At 55.8% G+C, this 17,903-nt stretch overlaps 8 protein-coding genes across 8 annotated transcripts; 4 read left to right on the forward strand and 4 right to left on the reverse strand.

Moving 5' to 3' along the window:
- Positions 1-181: 181 nt before the first annotated feature.
- Positions 182-6,050, reverse strand: BAUCODRAFT_146182 (uncharacterized protein; the record flags this gene model as incomplete). The annotated part of the gene is made up of 5 exons (XM_007675980.1): positions 182-993; positions 1,053-1,639; positions 1,693-1,750; positions 1,805-3,540; positions 3,592-6,050. 5 exons carry the CDS (start codon positions 6,048-6,050, stop codon positions 182-184), a joined length of 5,652 nt encoding a protein of 1,883 aa, XP_007674170.1.
- Positions 6,051-7,137: 1,087 nt separating this feature from the next.
- Positions 7,138-7,631, forward strand: BAUCODRAFT_22478 (uncharacterized protein; the record flags this gene model as incomplete). The annotated part of the gene is made up of 2 exons (XM_007675263.1): positions 7,138-7,535; positions 7,559-7,631. 2 exons carry the CDS (start codon positions 7,138-7,140, stop codon positions 7,629-7,631), a joined length of 471 nt encoding a protein of 156 aa, XP_007673453.1.
- A 147-nt stretch (positions 7,632-7,778) lies between these two features.
- Positions 7,779-8,978, reverse strand: BAUCODRAFT_146184 (uncharacterized protein; the record flags this gene model as incomplete). Its single annotated transcript, XM_007675981.1, has 1 exon — positions 7,779-8,978. One exon carries the CDS (start codon positions 8,976-8,978, stop codon positions 7,779-7,781), a length of 1,200 nt encoding a protein of 399 aa, XP_007674171.1.
- Positions 8,979-9,294: 316 nt separating this feature from the next.
- Positions 9,295-11,581, forward strand: BAUCODRAFT_395450 (uncharacterized protein). Its single transcript, XM_007675982.1, has one exon. It carries the CDS (start codon positions 9,439-9,441, stop codon positions 11,461-11,463), a length of 2,025 nt encoding a protein of 674 aa, XP_007674172.1. The 5' UTR covers positions 9,295-9,438; the 3' UTR covers positions 11,464-11,581.
- BAUCODRAFT_395451 (uncharacterized protein) lies at positions 11,582-13,525 on the reverse strand. Its single transcript, XM_007675983.1, has one exon. It carries the CDS (start codon positions 13,494-13,496, stop codon positions 11,700-11,702), a length of 1,797 nt encoding a protein of 598 aa, XP_007674173.1. The 5' UTR covers positions 13,497-13,525; the 3' UTR covers positions 11,582-11,699.
- Positions 13,526-13,616: 91 nt separating this feature from the next.
- BAUCODRAFT_395457 (uncharacterized protein) lies at positions 13,617-15,088 on the forward strand. The gene has a single exon (XM_007675984.1). The coding sequence runs from the start codon at positions 13,778-13,780 to the stop codon at positions 15,044-15,046; it is 1,269 nt and encodes a 422-aa protein (XP_007674174.1). The 5' UTR covers positions 13,617-13,777; the 3' UTR covers positions 15,047-15,088.
- A 252-nt stretch (positions 15,089-15,340) lies between these two features.
- BAUCODRAFT_44249 (uncharacterized protein) lies at positions 15,341-16,339 on the reverse strand (the record flags this gene model as incomplete). Its single annotated transcript, XM_007675459.1, has 1 exon — positions 15,341-16,339. A coding segment is annotated over one exon (999 nt), but the record flags the coding sequence as incomplete, so codon positions are not given.
- A 509-nt stretch (positions 16,340-16,848) lies between these two features.
- BAUCODRAFT_22484 (uncharacterized protein) lies at positions 16,849-17,603 on the forward strand (the record flags this gene model as incomplete). Its single annotated transcript, XM_007675264.1, has 5 exons — positions 16,849-16,854; positions 16,942-17,013; positions 17,079-17,094; positions 17,160-17,498; positions 17,569-17,603. The coding sequence occupies 5 exons, from the start codon at positions 16,849-16,851 to the stop codon at positions 17,601-17,603; spliced, it is 468 nt and encodes a 155-aa protein (XP_007673454.1).
- Positions 17,604-17,903: the final 300 nt, after the last annotated feature.

Consider the following 17,903-nt stretch of genomic DNA (forward strand, 5'->3'; position numbering starts at 1 on the left):
ATGCATCAGAGCGTTGCTCACGTATTGTCGACAGCTCCTGAGGGTGGCGCGAGAATCTGGAATGTCCATCCGGTCCAGCTGGCCGCAGCCACGAGGGTGGAACGAATCGTGGTTGGCTGTCACCCGGCTTCTGGGCGCGCCACCACCCTGCGCACACCCATGAGTGATCTATATCTGCCATTCAACCGTCATTGAAGTACTTACCGGTTTCTAGCTTCTCCGAGACTTTCACGAGGTCGCCTTTCATCAAATCTAGGTACTCTTTGCCGAAAGCCACCCAATCATCCTTGGCCTCAAAGTACAGTGACCGATCCGTTACTCGCTCGGAGAACGTGGGCAGCTCGTGGTATTGTTGGACCACCGGCGTGGCGGCGAGCTCGGCCACGACAGGCTGGACGTGTGAACCAACGCTGTGTGCTGCGAATGCGTACGGAGATAGTAGTGCGCCGGGATATTCACACCCCTTGCCGCCCTTGCCGTCCATGAGGTCACTTTGCATCGCATTCCCAAGCAGGTGCGTGGCATCGGCATAACGCTCAATCAAGTCTTCAGCGTTGATGGGAGCGGCCAGAGTTTGTGGCTTCCAGTCAAAGCGGCGTTGATGCTGACTGTCGCTCCTTGCGACCCATCTAAAGGAACTCGTGTAACTCAGACCGTGGCGGCTCGTCGCAAAGTAGGCTTTGCTGGAATGTAATTGACGCGGAAAACCGCTGATGGGATACGAAGTGTCTCTGGTATAGCAAAGTGAAATTTGCGTCCGCGATGACTTGTTACTTTGACGGATGTCCACTCTCTGATCCAGTCTGAAGGTCCGACGATCGATCATTCGATCAATTATTTTGGAGTCAAGGCGAACTTCTACGGGGATGGTGGTCTCGTTGCCCTCCTCCTGGATGAGGAAATGGGCATCGTGTCCGGCTGTCGCTTTTCGCTTGATAAACCGGCCAAGCTCCTCGATTTCAACGCCGGTCCTGAGTCGGCACTGTAAGTAGCCTGACCACAACTTAGTCTGTGTACATGTCAAAGTGGGGTTTGGGCCATGGTAGTCATACCAGATACTTCAAAGACATCCTTGACATAGTCCTCTCTAACGTCGCCCGAGACGTCGAAATAAAAGCAAGTAGCAACAAGGCGTAGTGCAAGTAATCCGTACTGGCGATCGTCTTTGATGCACCTCCAAGTGAGCTCTTGAAGATGGCGAAGTTCACTAACCTCATCGAGCTTTGGGGGGTGGTCTTCGAGTTTTGGATTGAGTCGAACATACCGGGCTTTGTCTGCGCCGGTAGGATCTCGAGCGTTCAGCCACATGTTCCACGCACGTTCTGAGTCCAGCGACGTGTGAAGATGATCGGTGGCCATCTTCTGAAGGAACTTCCCATGAGACACTACTCCCCGTGGTGACGAGGTCCACTTCTGGCTCAGGGCCCTTTTATCTTTCGTCTTGTCGCTGTACAGAGTACCGATTGATACTATGATGTCTGGTTCTACGTCTTGTTGGTGCGGCCAAATCAGTTTGCGCTCGTAGTCTGCGATAACGATCGGGTTGTTGTGATACACGCCGCCGTCCGAATAGACCATCTTTGAAGGCTCATGGCAAAGCGGCTTGAAGTACGTTGGCGCAGCGGAAGTCGCACGAGCGCTGCCCAGATGTCAGCGTAAGGCGAGCAGTCTAAGCCGCTTGGGGTCACTTACGCTTCCCATGTCTTGAGTTCGGTGTCGAGGTTGTCTGGTCGTTGGAAATGATAGGGTACTGTGAGTGCGTATACATATCAGTACTGCGCATAGAAAGCCTCAGTATGCTTACATTTCCTAGTGCACAGTCGGTTGTAATTAGACAGGACAACACTTTGTCCGGCAGCAGCTGTCGCGGTCACGGCAACCTTGGTACTTGTACTTCCGGGATCAGCGCGGCGGCCGCCAAACAAATATTGCTCATGGGTGAAGGCTGTCTTCAGCGCATCTTCGAGCGGCTGGGTCTCGTACCGTGAGTGGTTGTAATGGGAAACGAGCTGGCCAATTACTGGAACTCCGATTCCCCTGCGGAGTGTGAAAGCCTGCTTACAGAAGGTGGTGAATTGCTCAATGCATTCTTCGACCGTCCAGTTGCGCGAGGTCAATCCCAGCGCAATCAAGCCGCCTGTGCTAGTGCCAACTATTAGGTCAAAAAAGTTCTGGATGTTGATGCAACCAAGCTCTTGGAAGAGGTGACGAAGAATCTCAAGCTCAACGATGCCGCGTACTCCACCACCGTCGAGTGTTAATATTCTCACGCCACAACTAGGAGGGAACAGTTCGATCTGCCACACATTCCGGAACCGACGTGCTCGCCGCTCCATAGGACATTCGTGGATCTCAACGAATCGCTTGCTGTGCACATGGCCATACAAAGTCAGGCACCGCGTACAGATTATATGTCCGCAAGGCAGCGCATGCTCCGGAGGGTCGAACAAGCAGCAGAAGCAGACCGTGTGGCTGACGAATTCTCTAGGCTCGGCTCGGGAAGCGTGTTCGAGAAACAGAGGTAGTACGTGGTTCTTGTGTACCTCTGCAGCAGCCATCTCTTCCGACATTCCATCTTGCTCTAAAGCTCGAACCCTCCGCTGCAGCGCGACCAGCAGGTGGAACGTATTGTCTCTGAAGGAGTGTTGGTATCCCTCGAAGAAGAACTTGGATTGATAGGCTCCGGCTGCGAGAAGTTTGCCCGAGCTCAACTGATGCCCCTTCGCATCATGGCCGCTGCGCACGTTTCCACATCTGCCCGCCTTGTTGCTGATATACTCGCATGGCCAGTGATGGAGGCAGAAATTTTCTAGCGCGTTGTCCAGATGTTCAAGGTAGTTCGGAAATATCTCTAGCGGGTTACCTAGCTTCCCGGTGCGAGCGGCATCAAGCATGATGCAAGAAGCCACAACGTAGCTCATTTCTTCGAAGATTGTGTCACCTTTTGCCAAGTTCTTCCACCGGTGCATGATTTGTAAAGCAAGCTTGAGTATGTTCCCACCGAAATCGCTTGGTATAGGGCTGTTCTTTAGAGAAGCTTGCACGAAGTCGAACGGGGTGTTCAAATCCTTCGCAAAGTGATCGAAGGCTTCCTGTAGGTAAGGCTGAAATTCATCGGCATCAAACAACATACGCAGTTCAGCTTTCTTGTCTCTTGCTTCATTGCTGGCTTGCTGGATTCCCTCTGAGAACTTCATGACCTGTTCGTCGATAAGCTTCGGTCTCCCGTTAGTCGGAATCCGAACCACTCGTACTGAGCGGTAATAAGCGTGAAGTAGATCTTGTACGCTATCGATCTGGCGGTCTCGGACCCGCCAGAATTCGGCGTGCTTTTTGAAGGTGGCGTTCTGATGTACAGTTCGAGACATGTCTGCAAGCAGACGCGAGGTAGCAGTATCGACATCCCATAGCTCCACAGGTATGTCGTTCTCACACGCATTAAGAGCGATAATGGCGTGCGGTAGTACCGGTTGATTTGATGACTTTTCCAAGGCAGCCTGAGCCCAGTCGACGAGGCGCTCGAGCACTCTTTCGATTGCTCTGGCACACGTTAGGCCACTCAGAGCACGACAAGAAACGCATACGCCTTACCTGTGATTCTTGAGGACAAAGACGATTACATCAGAGAAAGTGTAGAGGAGTCGTGGGTAGAGGTGGGCGACAGCGAATGTGCGGCTCTGAGTGTGCGGACTGTCTGCCCAGAGAAGTTCGCGCTCGGATGTATGCTTGAGTCTTGGTCGACGGCGGTTGCCAGCAGCAAGCGCTGCGTTGTGTCGCCTTTCTGCCTCTTTCTTCAACCTTGCTCCAGTCGGATCTCTTTCGCCGCCTTCCAAGCCCTCGCAGTCTGCGAACAGGATTGGAGCCTGAGACTCTGAAGTGTGTGGATCGAGGTAGAGGTGGACATCCTCCGACGTGGAGATATCATGACCTGGTGCGCCAACCACTGGCGTGGCGAAAGTCTCATGCTCTTCGGAATGGAGGTCAATCAGCAGTTTTATCAAGGTGCTCTTGCCCGCTCCAGTCTCGCCCACGAACGAGACCAGGCTAGGATACAAGATATCGCGATTCAGCTCGGCGGTGGTCGCAGATGTAGCCTCGGCAGACTCAAGTCTGAGGTCCCTTGCACTTGCCATGAGGTTTGCGTAGCGCCCATAATCTCGGAAAAGCGGTCGCTCATGGCCCTCCCGTACTACGCCAAACCAGGTCGTATCAATGTCAGCCAAGTGCAGCTGCTCTCTCGCCGCATCTGTGAGCTTTGGCGTCAGAACGTTCGCTACTTTCATTGCGATGTTGCGTAGTGTCCTTTCGTGTGGGATGGATCCAATAGCCAAGTGATTCTCCTGGTGGAAGAGTGGCTTATCCCAGCAGATACCGCAGTATACAATGCCGCATACGTTGCAATACCACCGATGAGGTCCAATTGTCCTGCAGTTTTCACACAGTTCACCCGAGCCGCCAGCGGAAGATATGCTCTGGGTTCGATTGCGCGTTCGGGAAGACTCCCGAATAACAAACTGCGGTCTGGCTCTCTGATTGTCAGGATATTGTAGCATCTGGGGCGAAGAAGAACCGCGCTCCGATGGTGGTGGACTCGACGAGATCGGAATCCTTACAGGATTGTAAGCATTCAAGGAAGACCGTGACACTCTGTTCTCCGCAGTCTGCAACGATGGTGAGCTACCCACGGTGGTCGCACGCTCTACCCTATCGTCCTGTGGATCAAGAAAGGTAGTGGCACTCGTACTCGGCCTCTGGGATGAATATCGGACGGCCGCCGTCGATGCCACACTAGAATTAGCAGACTTCGGAGCATGCGGGACAATGTTCGTTCTTGGCCTCACGGGGTTCCGGGGCGGAGGATCTTCGGCGGAAGGCGGGCAAGTATCGAAGGCCACGGAGTCAGATGTGTCCGCGCGATCCGTTGACCGGTTATGTGTACTGGAAGGGGCCACAGTGGTGCGCTGATTTTGCGCCGCAGGACCATTCGACCGTCCCACTACGTGGAAACCATGGGCACCATTTTGCATATATCCAACTGCTGCAGTGTTTCGAGCCTCTTGTTCGTGCAGGAATCTCCCATCTTCGGTAGTGCGCGTTGTTATGCTTGTGTGGTCATGGTTCGCGGAGTGCTTTGGTACTTCTGAATACTCTGGTAGGATGTCATTTGGTGGGCACTGGACAATGGCGGGCGCTGTATGCGCTGTATCAGCTGTAGCTAAAGGGTATCGAGCTATAGGCGGCTTTCGAACTATGGATTGCTGTTGTGCGGCATAAGCTGCGCGTTGCATTTCCTCTTGCGCCGCGGTGTACTTTGACAACTCCATTGCTTGCTTGATTACTTCATCCTCGTCATCTTGCGTCGGGATGCTTCGTTCAGGCGCATCCGCTCCATGGGGGCCGGGAAAGATTGTTGCCCGTGATGACACACCGAAGCCCGGGATGCCGAAATGTGTAGGTTCAGCCATGCCTGAATGTCCACCAAAGTGATCCGCAGTTGGCTGAAAGTTCGACGGTTGCGATCTAGGGTCTCCATGTTGTGCTGTGGAAATTATCCTGACGTTGCTTCCTTCCCAGTCCTCCTCGTTCCCACTTCCGTCGCGAAACTTTTCGTGCAGTGCCACACCTACTCCTTCGCCCGATTCTTGGCTCATGGCACTATGCGACTGATGAGACTCTGAGGCTCCAGTGGCACCCTGCCATGTGAGACCTGCGGCGCGGTGACCAACCTTGCCTACACGGTCCATCTGGTGGCCGTGAAGCTGGCCCGACCCTGAGGTGGACTCTGAGGGCATGTCTCTCCCATAACGGTCAGTGCCATCCTCGTCGTATTGAGGTCCGTCCCGTGTTAAGGCATCGGACCCAGGTTCGAAAGTACGATGTTGGGCCCATTCCTCGCTCTGCGCACTCCGACCGCCACGCGCATGCACAAAGCGTTGCCCGCCGCCATCTTCGTTGCAGCTTGTTGCTTCCTTGGACGACAATGGGTTCGCCAGAGGTGAAATGGAGAACTCATGAAACTCAAAATCAGGGAGGCTGTAAGAGGATGCCATTATGATGGCCCAAGGCACGCGCGCATACGGTGAAGTGAGAGATCTTAAGGATGGCACGAGACAAGGAACCTGAATGGCGAGAGGATGCTGCAAGTGCCATTTCACAGCCTCGCGCGCAACCTTGCAGCTCCCAAGATCCTACGGGAGGCGTCATTGTCACAGTAGTGCTTCTCTATATGCGACTAACATGTTCTTGGGTATCTGTGAGCTCCTTTGAACGTCAGTCACCTGTTTGACTTCGACTTGGTGATAAAGTGTATACGCGTGAACTCTGAATTACGTGTTGGAGCACAATGGAACCTGGTGAGTTGCTGGAGCTGTGCCGAAGGACGACTGGAGTACCGAGAACGTCGAAGTCGCTTGCAGTCGGAAAGGGTTTGGACTGTCTGCGGCGACAAGGTTTGCCAGCCTATCGGAATAGATAGACGGAGTCGCTCTCCACCAGCAGGGCATGAGCTCTTCAACTCATGCAGGGTCTTCTTGTCGTGGACTTGTTCACGACCGTGGACCTTAAAGCGTATCGACTACGCATAGGAGTCAGCCCACGCTCCTCATAGAGCGGCAATGATAACCACATCGTAGCGTTGCACGACCAGTATGGGATAATTGATGAGTCGCAAGGCTCATATCCGTAAACTAAGGAGAGCTGGAAAGCATCACGGTGTTCGCGCCGTGCCGTCCCAGAGCCCTCTCGCCCGCGCTCCCACGGTTCACGTCTATTTCACTATCGTGACTTCGTATATCGCGACTCCCCATCAATAGACCTACATTGCCGGCCTTAGGCAATTGACGCTCTCCTCCCGGAACTACTGCCTTTTAGTACTCATTTACTTCCGCCAAAAGGCTGTCCAAGAGATGGCGACAGCAATGTCAGAGAACAAGGCTCGAGCCTTGCGAGGTGAGCTATACTATGCTTTCACACCCGAGCTAGTGGCCGCACGTCGACGCTGCACGAAAGCCTGCGATCGGTACAACAACTGCGGTGAGGTCTCCAGGCGGAAACGGCTAGAAATCTGGCGAGAGTAATGCGACCTCTGTTCAATTGTACAATCATCACTACCCGGTGTCTGACGCTAAGATCAGCATCATGGGTGACAACACACCTCTCCCGCCACCTGTCGCCACTGAGGACGAAGAAGACGTTCTGCTGGCCGACGAAGCGTGGGTAGAGCCTCCCGTCCGTATTGACTACGGGACTAATGTCAAACTGGGGAAGAATGTCTTCATCAACTTTGGCTGCGTGATCCTTGACACTTGTCAAGTTACCATCGGTGATAGAACGCTATTTGGCCCCAACGTGCAGCTGTACTCTGGTACTCATCCGTTAGATCCTGAAGTGAGAAACGGTACCCAGGGTCCGGAGATGGGTGGCGAGATCCACATTGAAGAGGACTGTTGGATTGGCGGTCAGGTGGTTGTTCTGCCTGGTGTAACGATTGGTAAGGGCAGTGTTGTCGGAGCTGGTAGCATCGTAACGAAGGTATCGTAAGTTATCTCGGTTTGCTCAGTTCCAAACAACTGACGATTGCAGGACGTGCCGCCGTATACGGTGGTTGCTGGCAATCCCGCAAGAAAGCTTAAGGATCTGCCCCGGGGTACTAACGCTGAGAGAACCAGCGGTGCTCTTGCGGCCCTCGAACGGGACCAAGCTGCAACAAAGCAGTAATAGTGAAATCCTACGATATGGTGGATCGGATGGTCTAGCTCATATATTACACAATAGTACTTTTAGAGCGTTACAGCAGCATTAGCCTGAACTCCCTGCCCCATGAAGAATCGCTTCTGCTCCAAACATCGCTCGCTCTTGCAGCCCGGACACCGCAGGCCCATCTGCCGGCTACACACTTCGTCGTTCCTCAAGTGGCTTCCGGCAAGGTCTGCTAGAGCCTTGATGAATGTTGGGCTGCCATTCAGGCTTTCCGCGCGCCGCGTTCTGCCTTCTGCGCCAAGTTGATCGGCTTCGTGGATTACCTCTTGATCGATCTCGAATAGCGTCTCGATATGATCGGACGTAAACGCAATCGGTATCAGTATGAGGTCCTTCTGGCCCTTCTTGACGAAATTTTTAACAGTATCGCTCGTTTGCGCGCCGAGCCACGCTGACGGCCCGACTTGCGATTGCCAACAAAGACGGTATGCGTTGCGGTGTCCGAGTCGTTGCTGGACAGCCCAGACAGTTGCGGCTACTTCGGCGGGATACGGGTCGCCCCGGTTAACTACGCTCATTGGAAGGCTGTGCGCGCTGTATAGCAGCACGACACTATCCCGGATGTCCTCTGGATATGTCTCCAATGTTTTGGTGATGTTCTCGGCAAACGCTTCGACCAGTCCTGGGTGCGTTGGCCAGCGGTCGATGACGGACCATTTGATGCTACCCTCTGCTTCGGCCGCAGAGAGGTTCTGGTTACGTCTGGGTGATTCGAGTCGCTGCCGCAACTTCCATAATTCGTTCAACGATGAGCCAGTTGTGCTACATGAGTACTGCGGGTACTGCGTGAAGGCTACTGCCCTGCCTCCTCGGCCCTTACCGAAGCCGTCTTCCAGTAATTGCAGGTACATGTCCTCCGTCAAAGGCTTCGCATATCGGAAAGCAACGTAAGGCTTATGTGGAGCCGTCTCTGGGTTGGTCTTATCCAGCAGCTTGCACATCTCGCTCGCTTGGTACTCGCTCCACTTCCTGATCGGACTACCCCCACCAATATCCGCATACTGTCGCTTGATCTTGGGTGTTCGTCTTCTGCTAATTAAGGGTCCAAGGTATGACTGTAGAGGTCCTAGCGGGATGAGGTCTGCATCTGCGAAGAGGCGGGACAGAAAGTCGCCCACTTCATCTGTAGTCGCTGGCCCGCCCATGTTCATGAACACCATTGCTGTAGGTCCTTTGGAGCCGGTCGAGTCCTGCGTTACCGGTGGGACTACCGTTGCCATACATCGCTGGGGCTGCCATATCCGTGGGCGGTGTTGAAGGTATTGGGATGGAAGTGAGCGCTTGGTGAGCGCCTGCAGTGGTCTTTGGAGGCTCATGTCGTGTCCGATGTGCCTTTATCCGTTCGCTGTACTGGTAGATCTCCCTGCAAGCCTAACGTCCAGTGTGCAGAATGCAATTGTAGTTGTAGAGTATGTCTCCTCAACTGGAAACCTTCAAGAGGTCCATGACGAGGTTCGCTCTCGCTTTCCCCAAAGGGGCAGCTGCCGAGGCAAAAGTCACGCTGACCCGCGTTACATTCGCGTTCAGGCAGCCTTAGGTGCATACAGGGTCGACGTCGGTGGCATTTACGTTACAGTCACGAACGTCGACGATGGAGGTGGAAGAGGCGCACGAGTACAGACGTCGTGCGCGTACTGGCGACGTATAGCAGCGGACAGGTGATAAGGTTGCGAAGAGCATATGGCCGATCTAAGCAAGTACGGCCGCGGAGGCTCGGATGAGGAGGACGAAGAGGAAGAGGAAGTCGAGGAGAGCGGCTACAAGACTGTCAAAGATGCCGTACTCTTTGCGATCGATGTCAGCGAGAGTATGCTGCGCAAGCCTGCCGAGGGTGACCCGAAGAAGCCAGATACTACATTATCACCAACTCTGGCGGCCTTGAAGTGCGCATATGCGCTCATGCAACAGCGTATCATTAGCAATCCGAACGACATGATGGGCATCTTGCTGTTCGGCACAGAGAAAAGCAAGTTCCAGGATGGCGATGAATCGGGGCGTGGCGGACTCCAATATCCGCACTGCTACCTGCTAACCGATCTGGATGTGCCTGCGGCAGCGGACGTGAAGCAACTGCGAAGTCTGGTAGAGGATGAGGCAGAGTCCAGCGACTTGCTTGTGGCGAGCAAGGAGGAAGTCAGCATGGCCAACGTTCTGTTCTGCGCCAACCAGATCTTCACCACGAAAGCCCCCAACTTCTCATCAAGGCGTCTCTTCCTCGTCACGGACAATGACTACCCGCACGCATCAAACAGAGATGCTCGAAACAGTGCTGCCGTGCGTGCAAAGGATCTCTACGATCTTGGTGTTACAATCGAGCTTTTTCCTATCTCTCACCCAAACCGCGGCTACACCTTCGATCGTAGCAAGTTCTACAACGACATTGTTTACTCGTCCATGCCTTCGGACCCGGATGCGCCCGCTCCATTGACCGCGGACATCAAGGCTGCAAGCTCTACCGCTAAGGATGGTATAAGCTTGTTGCAGTCTCTATTGTCGTCTGTTCAGTCACGGTCCGCAATGCGGAGAGCGCAGTTCAGTAACATGCCGTTCGAGATCGGGCCAGGCTTCAAAATCAGTGTGAAGGGCTACATCCTGGTACGGCGCCAGGAACCCAAGCGAACCGCTTACATCTATCTGCCTCCCGACACCGACAAGCCCCAGATTGTGAGCAGCCACGGCACGCTAGTAGCAGACGACACAGCCAGAACGGTCGAGAAGGCGGAGGTTAGACGGGCGTTCAAGTTCGGTGGCGAAACTATTAGCTTCAGTGAAGAGGAGCTTGCCAAAATCAAGCATTTTGGCGACCCTGTCCTTCGCATTATCGGATTCAAGCCGCTCGACATGCTACCTATTTGGGCGCACGTGAAGCAAAACTACTTCATCTACCCGTCTGAGGAAGATTACGTAGGCTCGACTCGTGTCTTTTCAGCGTTGCATCAGAAGCTGCTGAAAGACCAGAGAATCGGAATCGCGTGGTTTATACCGCGGCGCAACTCTACGCCAGCCTTAGTTGCTCTCATTCCCGGGCGCGAGCACCGGAGTGAGGAAGGCGAGCAAACTTTGCCGCCCGGTATCTGGATCAAGCATCTTCCCTTCGCAGACGACATTCGTGAGCCGCCGCAGACGGAGGTGGTAAAGGCACCGGATCCGCTCATAGACGCCATGCGTGTTGTAATACAACAGCTTCAGCTCCCCAAAGCGATCTATGACCCACGTAAATATCCCAATCCGGCTCTGCAGTGGTTCTACCGCATCTTGCAGGCTCTGGCGCTGGAAGAGGACTTGCCGGAGCAAGCAGAAGACAAAACGTTACCGCGCTGGAAACAGATCCACAAGCGAGCCGGTCAGTATGTCGTGGACTGGGGTCGGCTATTAGAAGAACATTACCGCTTATGGCAACGAGAGAATGACCGCGGACCCAAGACTATGACTAACGGGTCGACGAAGCGGTCTGGCGGCGCTGCTCCACCCTCGTCGGCTGGGTTAACGAAGAAGGTAAAGAGAGAGGCTGAGGAGGGTGGCGGTGGGCTTACGGATGATGAACTGAGGGCGGCGTATGCGAAGAATGCCGTGAACAAGTTTACGGTGGCACAGCTGAAGGAATGGATGGCTGGAAAGGGTGGCCTAGGAAAAGGGCTGACGAAGAAGGCTGACATCATCGAAGCTGTCATTGGGTGGTTCGAGACGAAGATGGAGGTTGATTGAGAAGAGTACCTAACTCTCTGATGATGACGATAATGCCGCCAATGTTGCTGAGCTTAGCGTAGGAGTTCGGTGCGTGCTTGGAAATGGTTTGCTTCGTCTGACACAGTTGCATGCTCGCAGAGTCGAAGGACTGTTCGATGAGTGGCAAACCACAGGCGACGAAATGCTATTGTCGGATGATCTACTCTAGCGTTCGAACACCACCTTGATGCGATGGGGTTAACAGCCACGACGTCTTACCCCACCTCTCCCTTCACCTTCCCCTCCCCTGCGCCAACCCCCGTAGCAAACCCCTCCGGCACCCCCCTCGCCGGCCGTCCCATCAGCAGACTGGGACCCACCCACGCCCCCAACAACCCCGACCACATACACCCTCCGCCCAAAACCCTCTGGATAATCTTGTAACACTGTAAATCCAGATACGGCAACCCGGTCTTCGGGTCACGGTACGCGGCGTCTTGGTTGGGTATGATTGCGCATTTCGCCTTTTCGGGCGGAGGGGGCATGTTGTCCGTGTTGGCGATTGTGCGGCGGCGGGCGGAGTGTTTGGCGAGGAGGTAGCGGAGTTGGTCGGAGGTGAAGGGCGGGTAGGCGGTGGGGAGGAGGATGGAGGTTGTTTCTGTTGGGGTGAGGCCGGGGGTTGTTGAGGCTGATGCTTTGGTGGACCGTTTGGTGGTTGTGGTGGTGGGGTCGAGGTTGGGGAATTGTTCGAGCATGATGAGGGAGCGTTGGGCTTGCTCGCGGAGTAAGGGTGCTGGAGGTGGCGGGCCTACAGTGGGGTGGCTGCTGGGTGGCCAGCCGGTGTAGGCGTGTTGGAAGGTGGTAAGTGCCGGTGGTGGTTGGGTGAGTGGTGCGGTGGGTTGTGGCTGTTGGTACAAAGGCGCCACGGGAGCTGCAGGGTTCGTGATCCCAGCTTGAGGCACGCCTACTTGTGCTATGGATGCTTGGTCGTTTGGCGGTTCTGTTGCTTTTGCGGCGTAATCGTGGATCCCAGAAAGCAAAGTACTGTCGTTCGGCGGAACCGCAGTAGCGTCCGGCTGGCCGGTTGGTGATGTTTGCACTGCGCTCGAGACGTCTGCCACCATACCTCCTCCACCTAATTTGTCATGACTCGGACCTTCTCCCACATCGTCCACCTTCACACTCCCATGCCTCACCCTCTGCTCCTCGATCCTGCTCCCCCGCCAAATCACACTCCCACTCCAATGCCTCAGAAACGGACCCTCAACGCCCCTCCTCCGCTTCGCGGCCAACGCCTCATCCCGTAACCGCTGCTTCTCCGCCTCCTCCCTCTCCCACCGCCCGAACTCCTTATCCGTCTTCAGCGCGATCTTAGCGCACTGCGCCATCCGGTCCTCCTGCGACATATCTTTTCGCTTTTTGAGATTCTCCCGCTGAGCCGCATCCTTCATCACTTTGCGCTGTTTCTCGGACCGCTCGTACGACTGCTTCAGGTTTGCGTGCGTGACTTCTCTGCTTGCGACCGCTAACGCGCGCCCGGACTGGCGGAGCGGTGCGTCGGCGTCTGTGGGGAGCCAGTTGGCGCGTTCGCTCTTCTTCTTACTCTTCGGCTTCGCAGGGAGTGTCTCGCCATCTTCCGTCTTGACATCATCCGCCAGCTTGACCCTCTTCGTCTTGCGCTGCCATGACGGCAACTTCAGCCTAGCGTCTTGCACCTTGCGCTTCTTGCTCTGCTCCACGCGCTCCGCCTTCCGCACCTCCTTCTCGCCAGCCAAGTCCTCTGGCTCGCCTTCCTGCGGCGGGCCCGCGTCTTCATCCTCACTCGATGACTCTAGTGCGTCTTCGTCGTCTTCGTCCGGCTCTGAGCCTTCATACTCTCGCGCATCTTCTTCGGTCTCATCCTCGGCCAACAGCTCCTTTCGCACGTCCTCATCGTCGAGGTTGTTGCGAATGACAGCGTAAAGGTTGCCCGCCGTTGAACGCTTGGCACGAGTCGCGATCAAGCCTGTTGTCTCAATGTCTTCGCCATCCGAGCTTGCCGACGTGCTCGAAGATGCATCGTCGTCTGCCATCGTATTGCTGCGCTGAGTCAGTCACTCATATCCAGTTGCTCAAATGAATGGGGTAAATGCATCAGCGATATATTCTGCTGACTCAGGAAGGTTTGCTGACTCAGGCTGCGCGGAGGGTTTCGGCAGGCACGGAAGCTTCAAGCTTCACTTCTACGTCACAAGCAGTGCTATCTGCTGCAATACTGTACACACCAAGTCCAGCTCCCACGTCCCCCGTAGAACAAACGCACATATACCGTAGGTAAAGGACACTCTCATATCCCCCTTCTTACTCTTCCAACATGCCCAACAAGATCATCCTCGCCATCAACGCCGGCTCCTCCTCCGTCAAAGTCTCCGTCTTCACCTACACCACCCCGACCGCCGACCCGCAGGAACTCGCCGTGATCCAAGTCGCCGGCCTCACCGCCCCGCCCGCAACCCTCAAATACGACCGCGGCGACCAACACATTAAGAACAAGGAGCTGTCCGACATCAACGGCTCGGAAAGCGCATACGAATACATCCTCAACCACCTCACCTCAGACGACGGCCTACCGGAACTGAAGCATGCAGACGACATCGAGTTCGCCTGCCACCGCGTCGTCCACGGCGGGGACTACGACAAACCCACCCGGATCGACAGAGATACCCTCCACCATCTGGAAGAACTCTCCGACCTCGCACCGCTGCACAACGCCGGCGCGCTGGACATCGTGAAAGCGGTACACGCCAAATGCCCCAAAGCGACCAACGTGGCCTTCTTCGACAATGCCTTCCACCAAACCCTCCCTCTCGCCGCAAGGACGTACGCGATAGATCAGAAGGTAGCAAAGCGGAATAAACTGCGGAAATACGGGTTCCACGGACTGTCATACGCCTTCATCACCCGCGCCGTGGCCTCACACTTGCAGAAACCGGTGGAGAAACTCAACATCATCGCCCTGCACCTCGGCTCGGGAGCGAGCGCCTGCTGCATCCAAGCCGGGAAAAGTATCGACACAACCATGGGTCTCACACCCCTCGCCGGCCTGCCCGGAGCGACACGCAGTGGAGACGTGGATCCGAGTCTCATCTTCCACTTCACGCATGACGCCGGGAAACCGAGTCGGAGTAGTACGACGGATATGCATATCACGCAGGCGGAGGATATTTTGAACAAGAAGTCCGGGTGGAAGGCGTTGACGGGGACGACGGACTTTGGCGTGATTAGCTCGAAAGCAGGGGAGGGGAATGAAGAGTGCCAACTCGCTTTCGATATCTTCGTCGACCGCATCTCGGACTTCGTGGGGGCGTACTACGTCAAGCTGAAAGGTGAGGTTGACGCATTGGTGTTCGCGGGCGGGATTGGGGAGAAAGGGGCTGCGTTGCGGAAGGCGGTGGTGGAGAAGGCGGGGTGTTTGGGGTTTGGGTTGGATGAGGAGGTGAATGAGAAGCCCGGGGAGCAGTTGGTGGTGGATGTGGGCAGGCAGGGGTTCAAGCATGGGGTGTTGGTGTGCCAGACGGATGAGCAGAGTGAGATGGCGAGGGAGTGTGCGCAGGAGGCTGACGGGTTGAGGCGGAAGGAGTGAAATGCACGGACGAAGTGGCGGGGTGGAGTTCGGAGGAGTGCTGAGAGCGGTAGATGGGAATTTGCAGAAGCGAAGGCGCTGGTATTATAGAAGCGTCAGCGATAGAGGGTCGGGTACACGCCGTCTCCGCTGCTTCCACTCTGCGTATCTCCGCACTGCACCCTGCCCGCGCGCGCTAACGCCGGAATCTAGCGCTCTTCTTAATATGGCTGGCGGAAGAGCAGCGCCGGCCTCACCCGGCGGCAGCACCTCACCCGGCACCGTCTCACTCGCCCCACCCCTACCACCACCACCCCTCCTCTTCGGCTTGATCACCAACAGCACCACCATCCCCACCACCAACAACACCAGCAACAACAAAATCTTCCTCCGCGTACTATTCTTCTGATACCGCGTCGCCACCTTCAACTCCTTCTCCGCCTCCTTCATATGCTCCGCCGTGCGCTCCACATTGTAATCCACCCGATCCAGCACCGTGCCCTGATCAATCACCATACTGTTCAACTCCAAAAACACATCGTGCAGATCGATGACGCCTTGCGCGATCTTCTCGATCTCCCGCTCGCGCTGTTCGATGGCGGAATCATTCATCCCGGTTCTTCGTCGCATCTGCGCCGTTTGTAAGAGTGTAGTTTGTGCCGCGGACCGGTCGGTTTCGGACTCGATCATCGCCGGGTCGGTGTAGGGGTTCTGCGCGAGCGGGGTACCGGCGCGGTCGATGGGCGTGTTCATCCCACCCAACGACCGCATCTTCTTGAGGTACGCGGCCTGTTTCTTCCGGAACAGCGTGCTCACCTCGCCCACCCGCGCGGCCAGCGAGATCTTGAGATTCTGCGCCATCTTCTCATCCGCCTGCGAGATGTGACCCCCGCTTTGCTGTTGTTGCTCTCGAACCAGCGCGTCGATCCTGCGGATTTGAGTCTGACATCGCGTAAACCCGCGCGTGATTTCCTGCGTCAACGCCTCAATCTCCCGCTCTTCTCGCGCTTTCACGCTTTCATCATCGAAGCCCGGCAGGACGTGCTTGGCGTGCAATTGGTCGAGTTTCTTCAATTTGTCCGCGATGTCGCCCAGGTAGGTGGAGATCTCGTCCTGAATGTCGAGCCAACGGGGTGGGAGGAGGTCCATTTCGATGACTGCGTCGCCGTCGGCGGCGTCGAGGTCGGACATGAGGCCCGCCCGCTCGGGGTCGGAGTGGGTAGCATGGTTGGTGGGGTGGTCGTGGCGGGGTCGCTTGGAGGGGCGGGTGTAGGATTGGCGGTAGGAGATGTAGAGGTTGGTCCTATCGCGCCAGGCGCCGAGGTTGGCGGCGGCGGCGGTGGTGGACATGCTGGTCGCTGGCGGTGCTCACGGGCGTCATCGCTGGTGCCATACCACATCCAGTGATACTGTCATGCGATCCATCTCGTAGTCTGCCGTGCGTGCGTGAAGATGCAAGCTGAAGGGGAATGATGCTCGGTGTCCTCAAAGGAGCCCCAATGAGGCCGCGAGTGCGAGTGCGAGTGCGAGTATAAGGGGCAGAAGTCGTGGTAGGGAAAGGAGAGCGTTGATGTTCTAGCGAATGCTTGTTGTGGCAGCGGCTTCAACCGCCCGCGGACCCTCATTTGCGCATCGGCCATTCAGCCCTGGCCAGCTCTGCCCAACTTCTTGTGAGGCACCCGCGATCCCGTATTTACTACCAAACACCCACCACCTGCACCACCGCTCCTACACCGACACTGCGAGAAGACACAGCAGACATACCCACACCCGCCCGCACCTATTCTTGGGAACACTTTGGGGCCAAACACACCTCCTCCACAATGGCGGTACGCTTCCTCCACATGCCCCACCTCGCGCATTGGAGCAGAAACAACACAACGGGCAGCGTGTGTGGAACACTATGAAGACCGTAGGCTGACGTTTTGGCGAAGAACGAGTTGAGCGAGGAGCAAGTGAGCGAGTTCAAGGAAGCCTTCTCCCTCTTCGTAAGTCCCACCTTCACACCAGAAGCTCCTCCACGCGCACCAAACAAGGCTGACGAGCGAAACAGGACAAGGACGGCGATGGTACACCCCACCCCACCCCACCCCGAAACATCCCCTCCTTTCCCACCTCTGACACGATGTTCTAGGACAAATCACCACCAAAGAACTCGGCACCGTCATGCGCTCCCTCGGCCAAAATCCCTCCGAGTCCGAGCTGCAGGACATGATCAACGAGGTCGACGCCGACAACAACGGCACCATCGACTTCCCCGAATTCCTCACCATGATGGCGCGCAAGATGAAGGACACCGACTCCGAGGAAGAGATCCGCGAGGCGTTCAAGGTCTTTGACCGTGATAACAACGGCTTCATCTCCGCCGCCGAGTTGAGGCATGTCATGACGAGCATTGGCGAGAAGTTGACGGATGATGAGGTGGATGAGATGATTCGGGAGGCGGATCAGGATGGGGACGGGAGGATTGATTGTGAGTGTTACCATCATCCTGTGCAGCAGTTGTGGTGGGTAGCGGATGGTTGTGCTAACATACCTGGCAGACAACGAGTTCGTACAGCTCATGATGCAGAAGTAACCGCGACGGCTGGCAAATATTCGACATGCTGTGGCGCCGCGCACGCGAGCGACAAAAGGTACGGCTGGCCCACGGAGCGACCTAGATGATAGTGTTGAGCATGATGAAGCGTTTCGGGGGCGATAACCGGGCAGGCTGGGCAGGTTGACACACGAGTGATGCGTATGCGCGGAACATTTTCCTAGGCCAGATCTATCATCTCTAGCGGGCTAAGCGACTCGAGTCGGTAGGGAATGTGGTATGATGTCAATGCATGCTTCAACATCCTTACCCACAGATCAATGTGCACGAACGCTGAAA

This window comes from Baudoinia panamericana (assembly GCF_000338955.1).
Source record: "Baudoinia panamericana UAMH 10762 unplaced genomic scaffold BAUCOscaffold_3, whole genome shotgun sequence".
Taxonomy (NCBI): domain Eukaryota; kingdom Fungi; phylum Ascomycota; class Dothideomycetes; order Mycosphaerellales; family Teratosphaeriaceae; genus Baudoinia; species Baudoinia panamericana.

Excerpts from the sequence above, each read along its gene's own strand:
- BAUCODRAFT_395451 (XM_007675983.1), bottom strand. The coding sequence starts at position 13,496 with ATGGCAGACGACGATGCATCTTCGAGCACGTCGGCAAGCTCGGATGGC.
- BAUCODRAFT_395450 (XM_007675982.1), top strand. The coding sequence starts at position 9,439 with ATGGCCGATCTAAGCAAGTACGGCCGCGGAGGCTCGGATGAGGAGGAC.
- BAUCODRAFT_395457 (XM_007675984.1), top strand. The coding sequence starts at position 13,778 with ATGCCCAACAAGATCATCCTCGCCATCAACGCCGGCTCCTCCTCCGTC.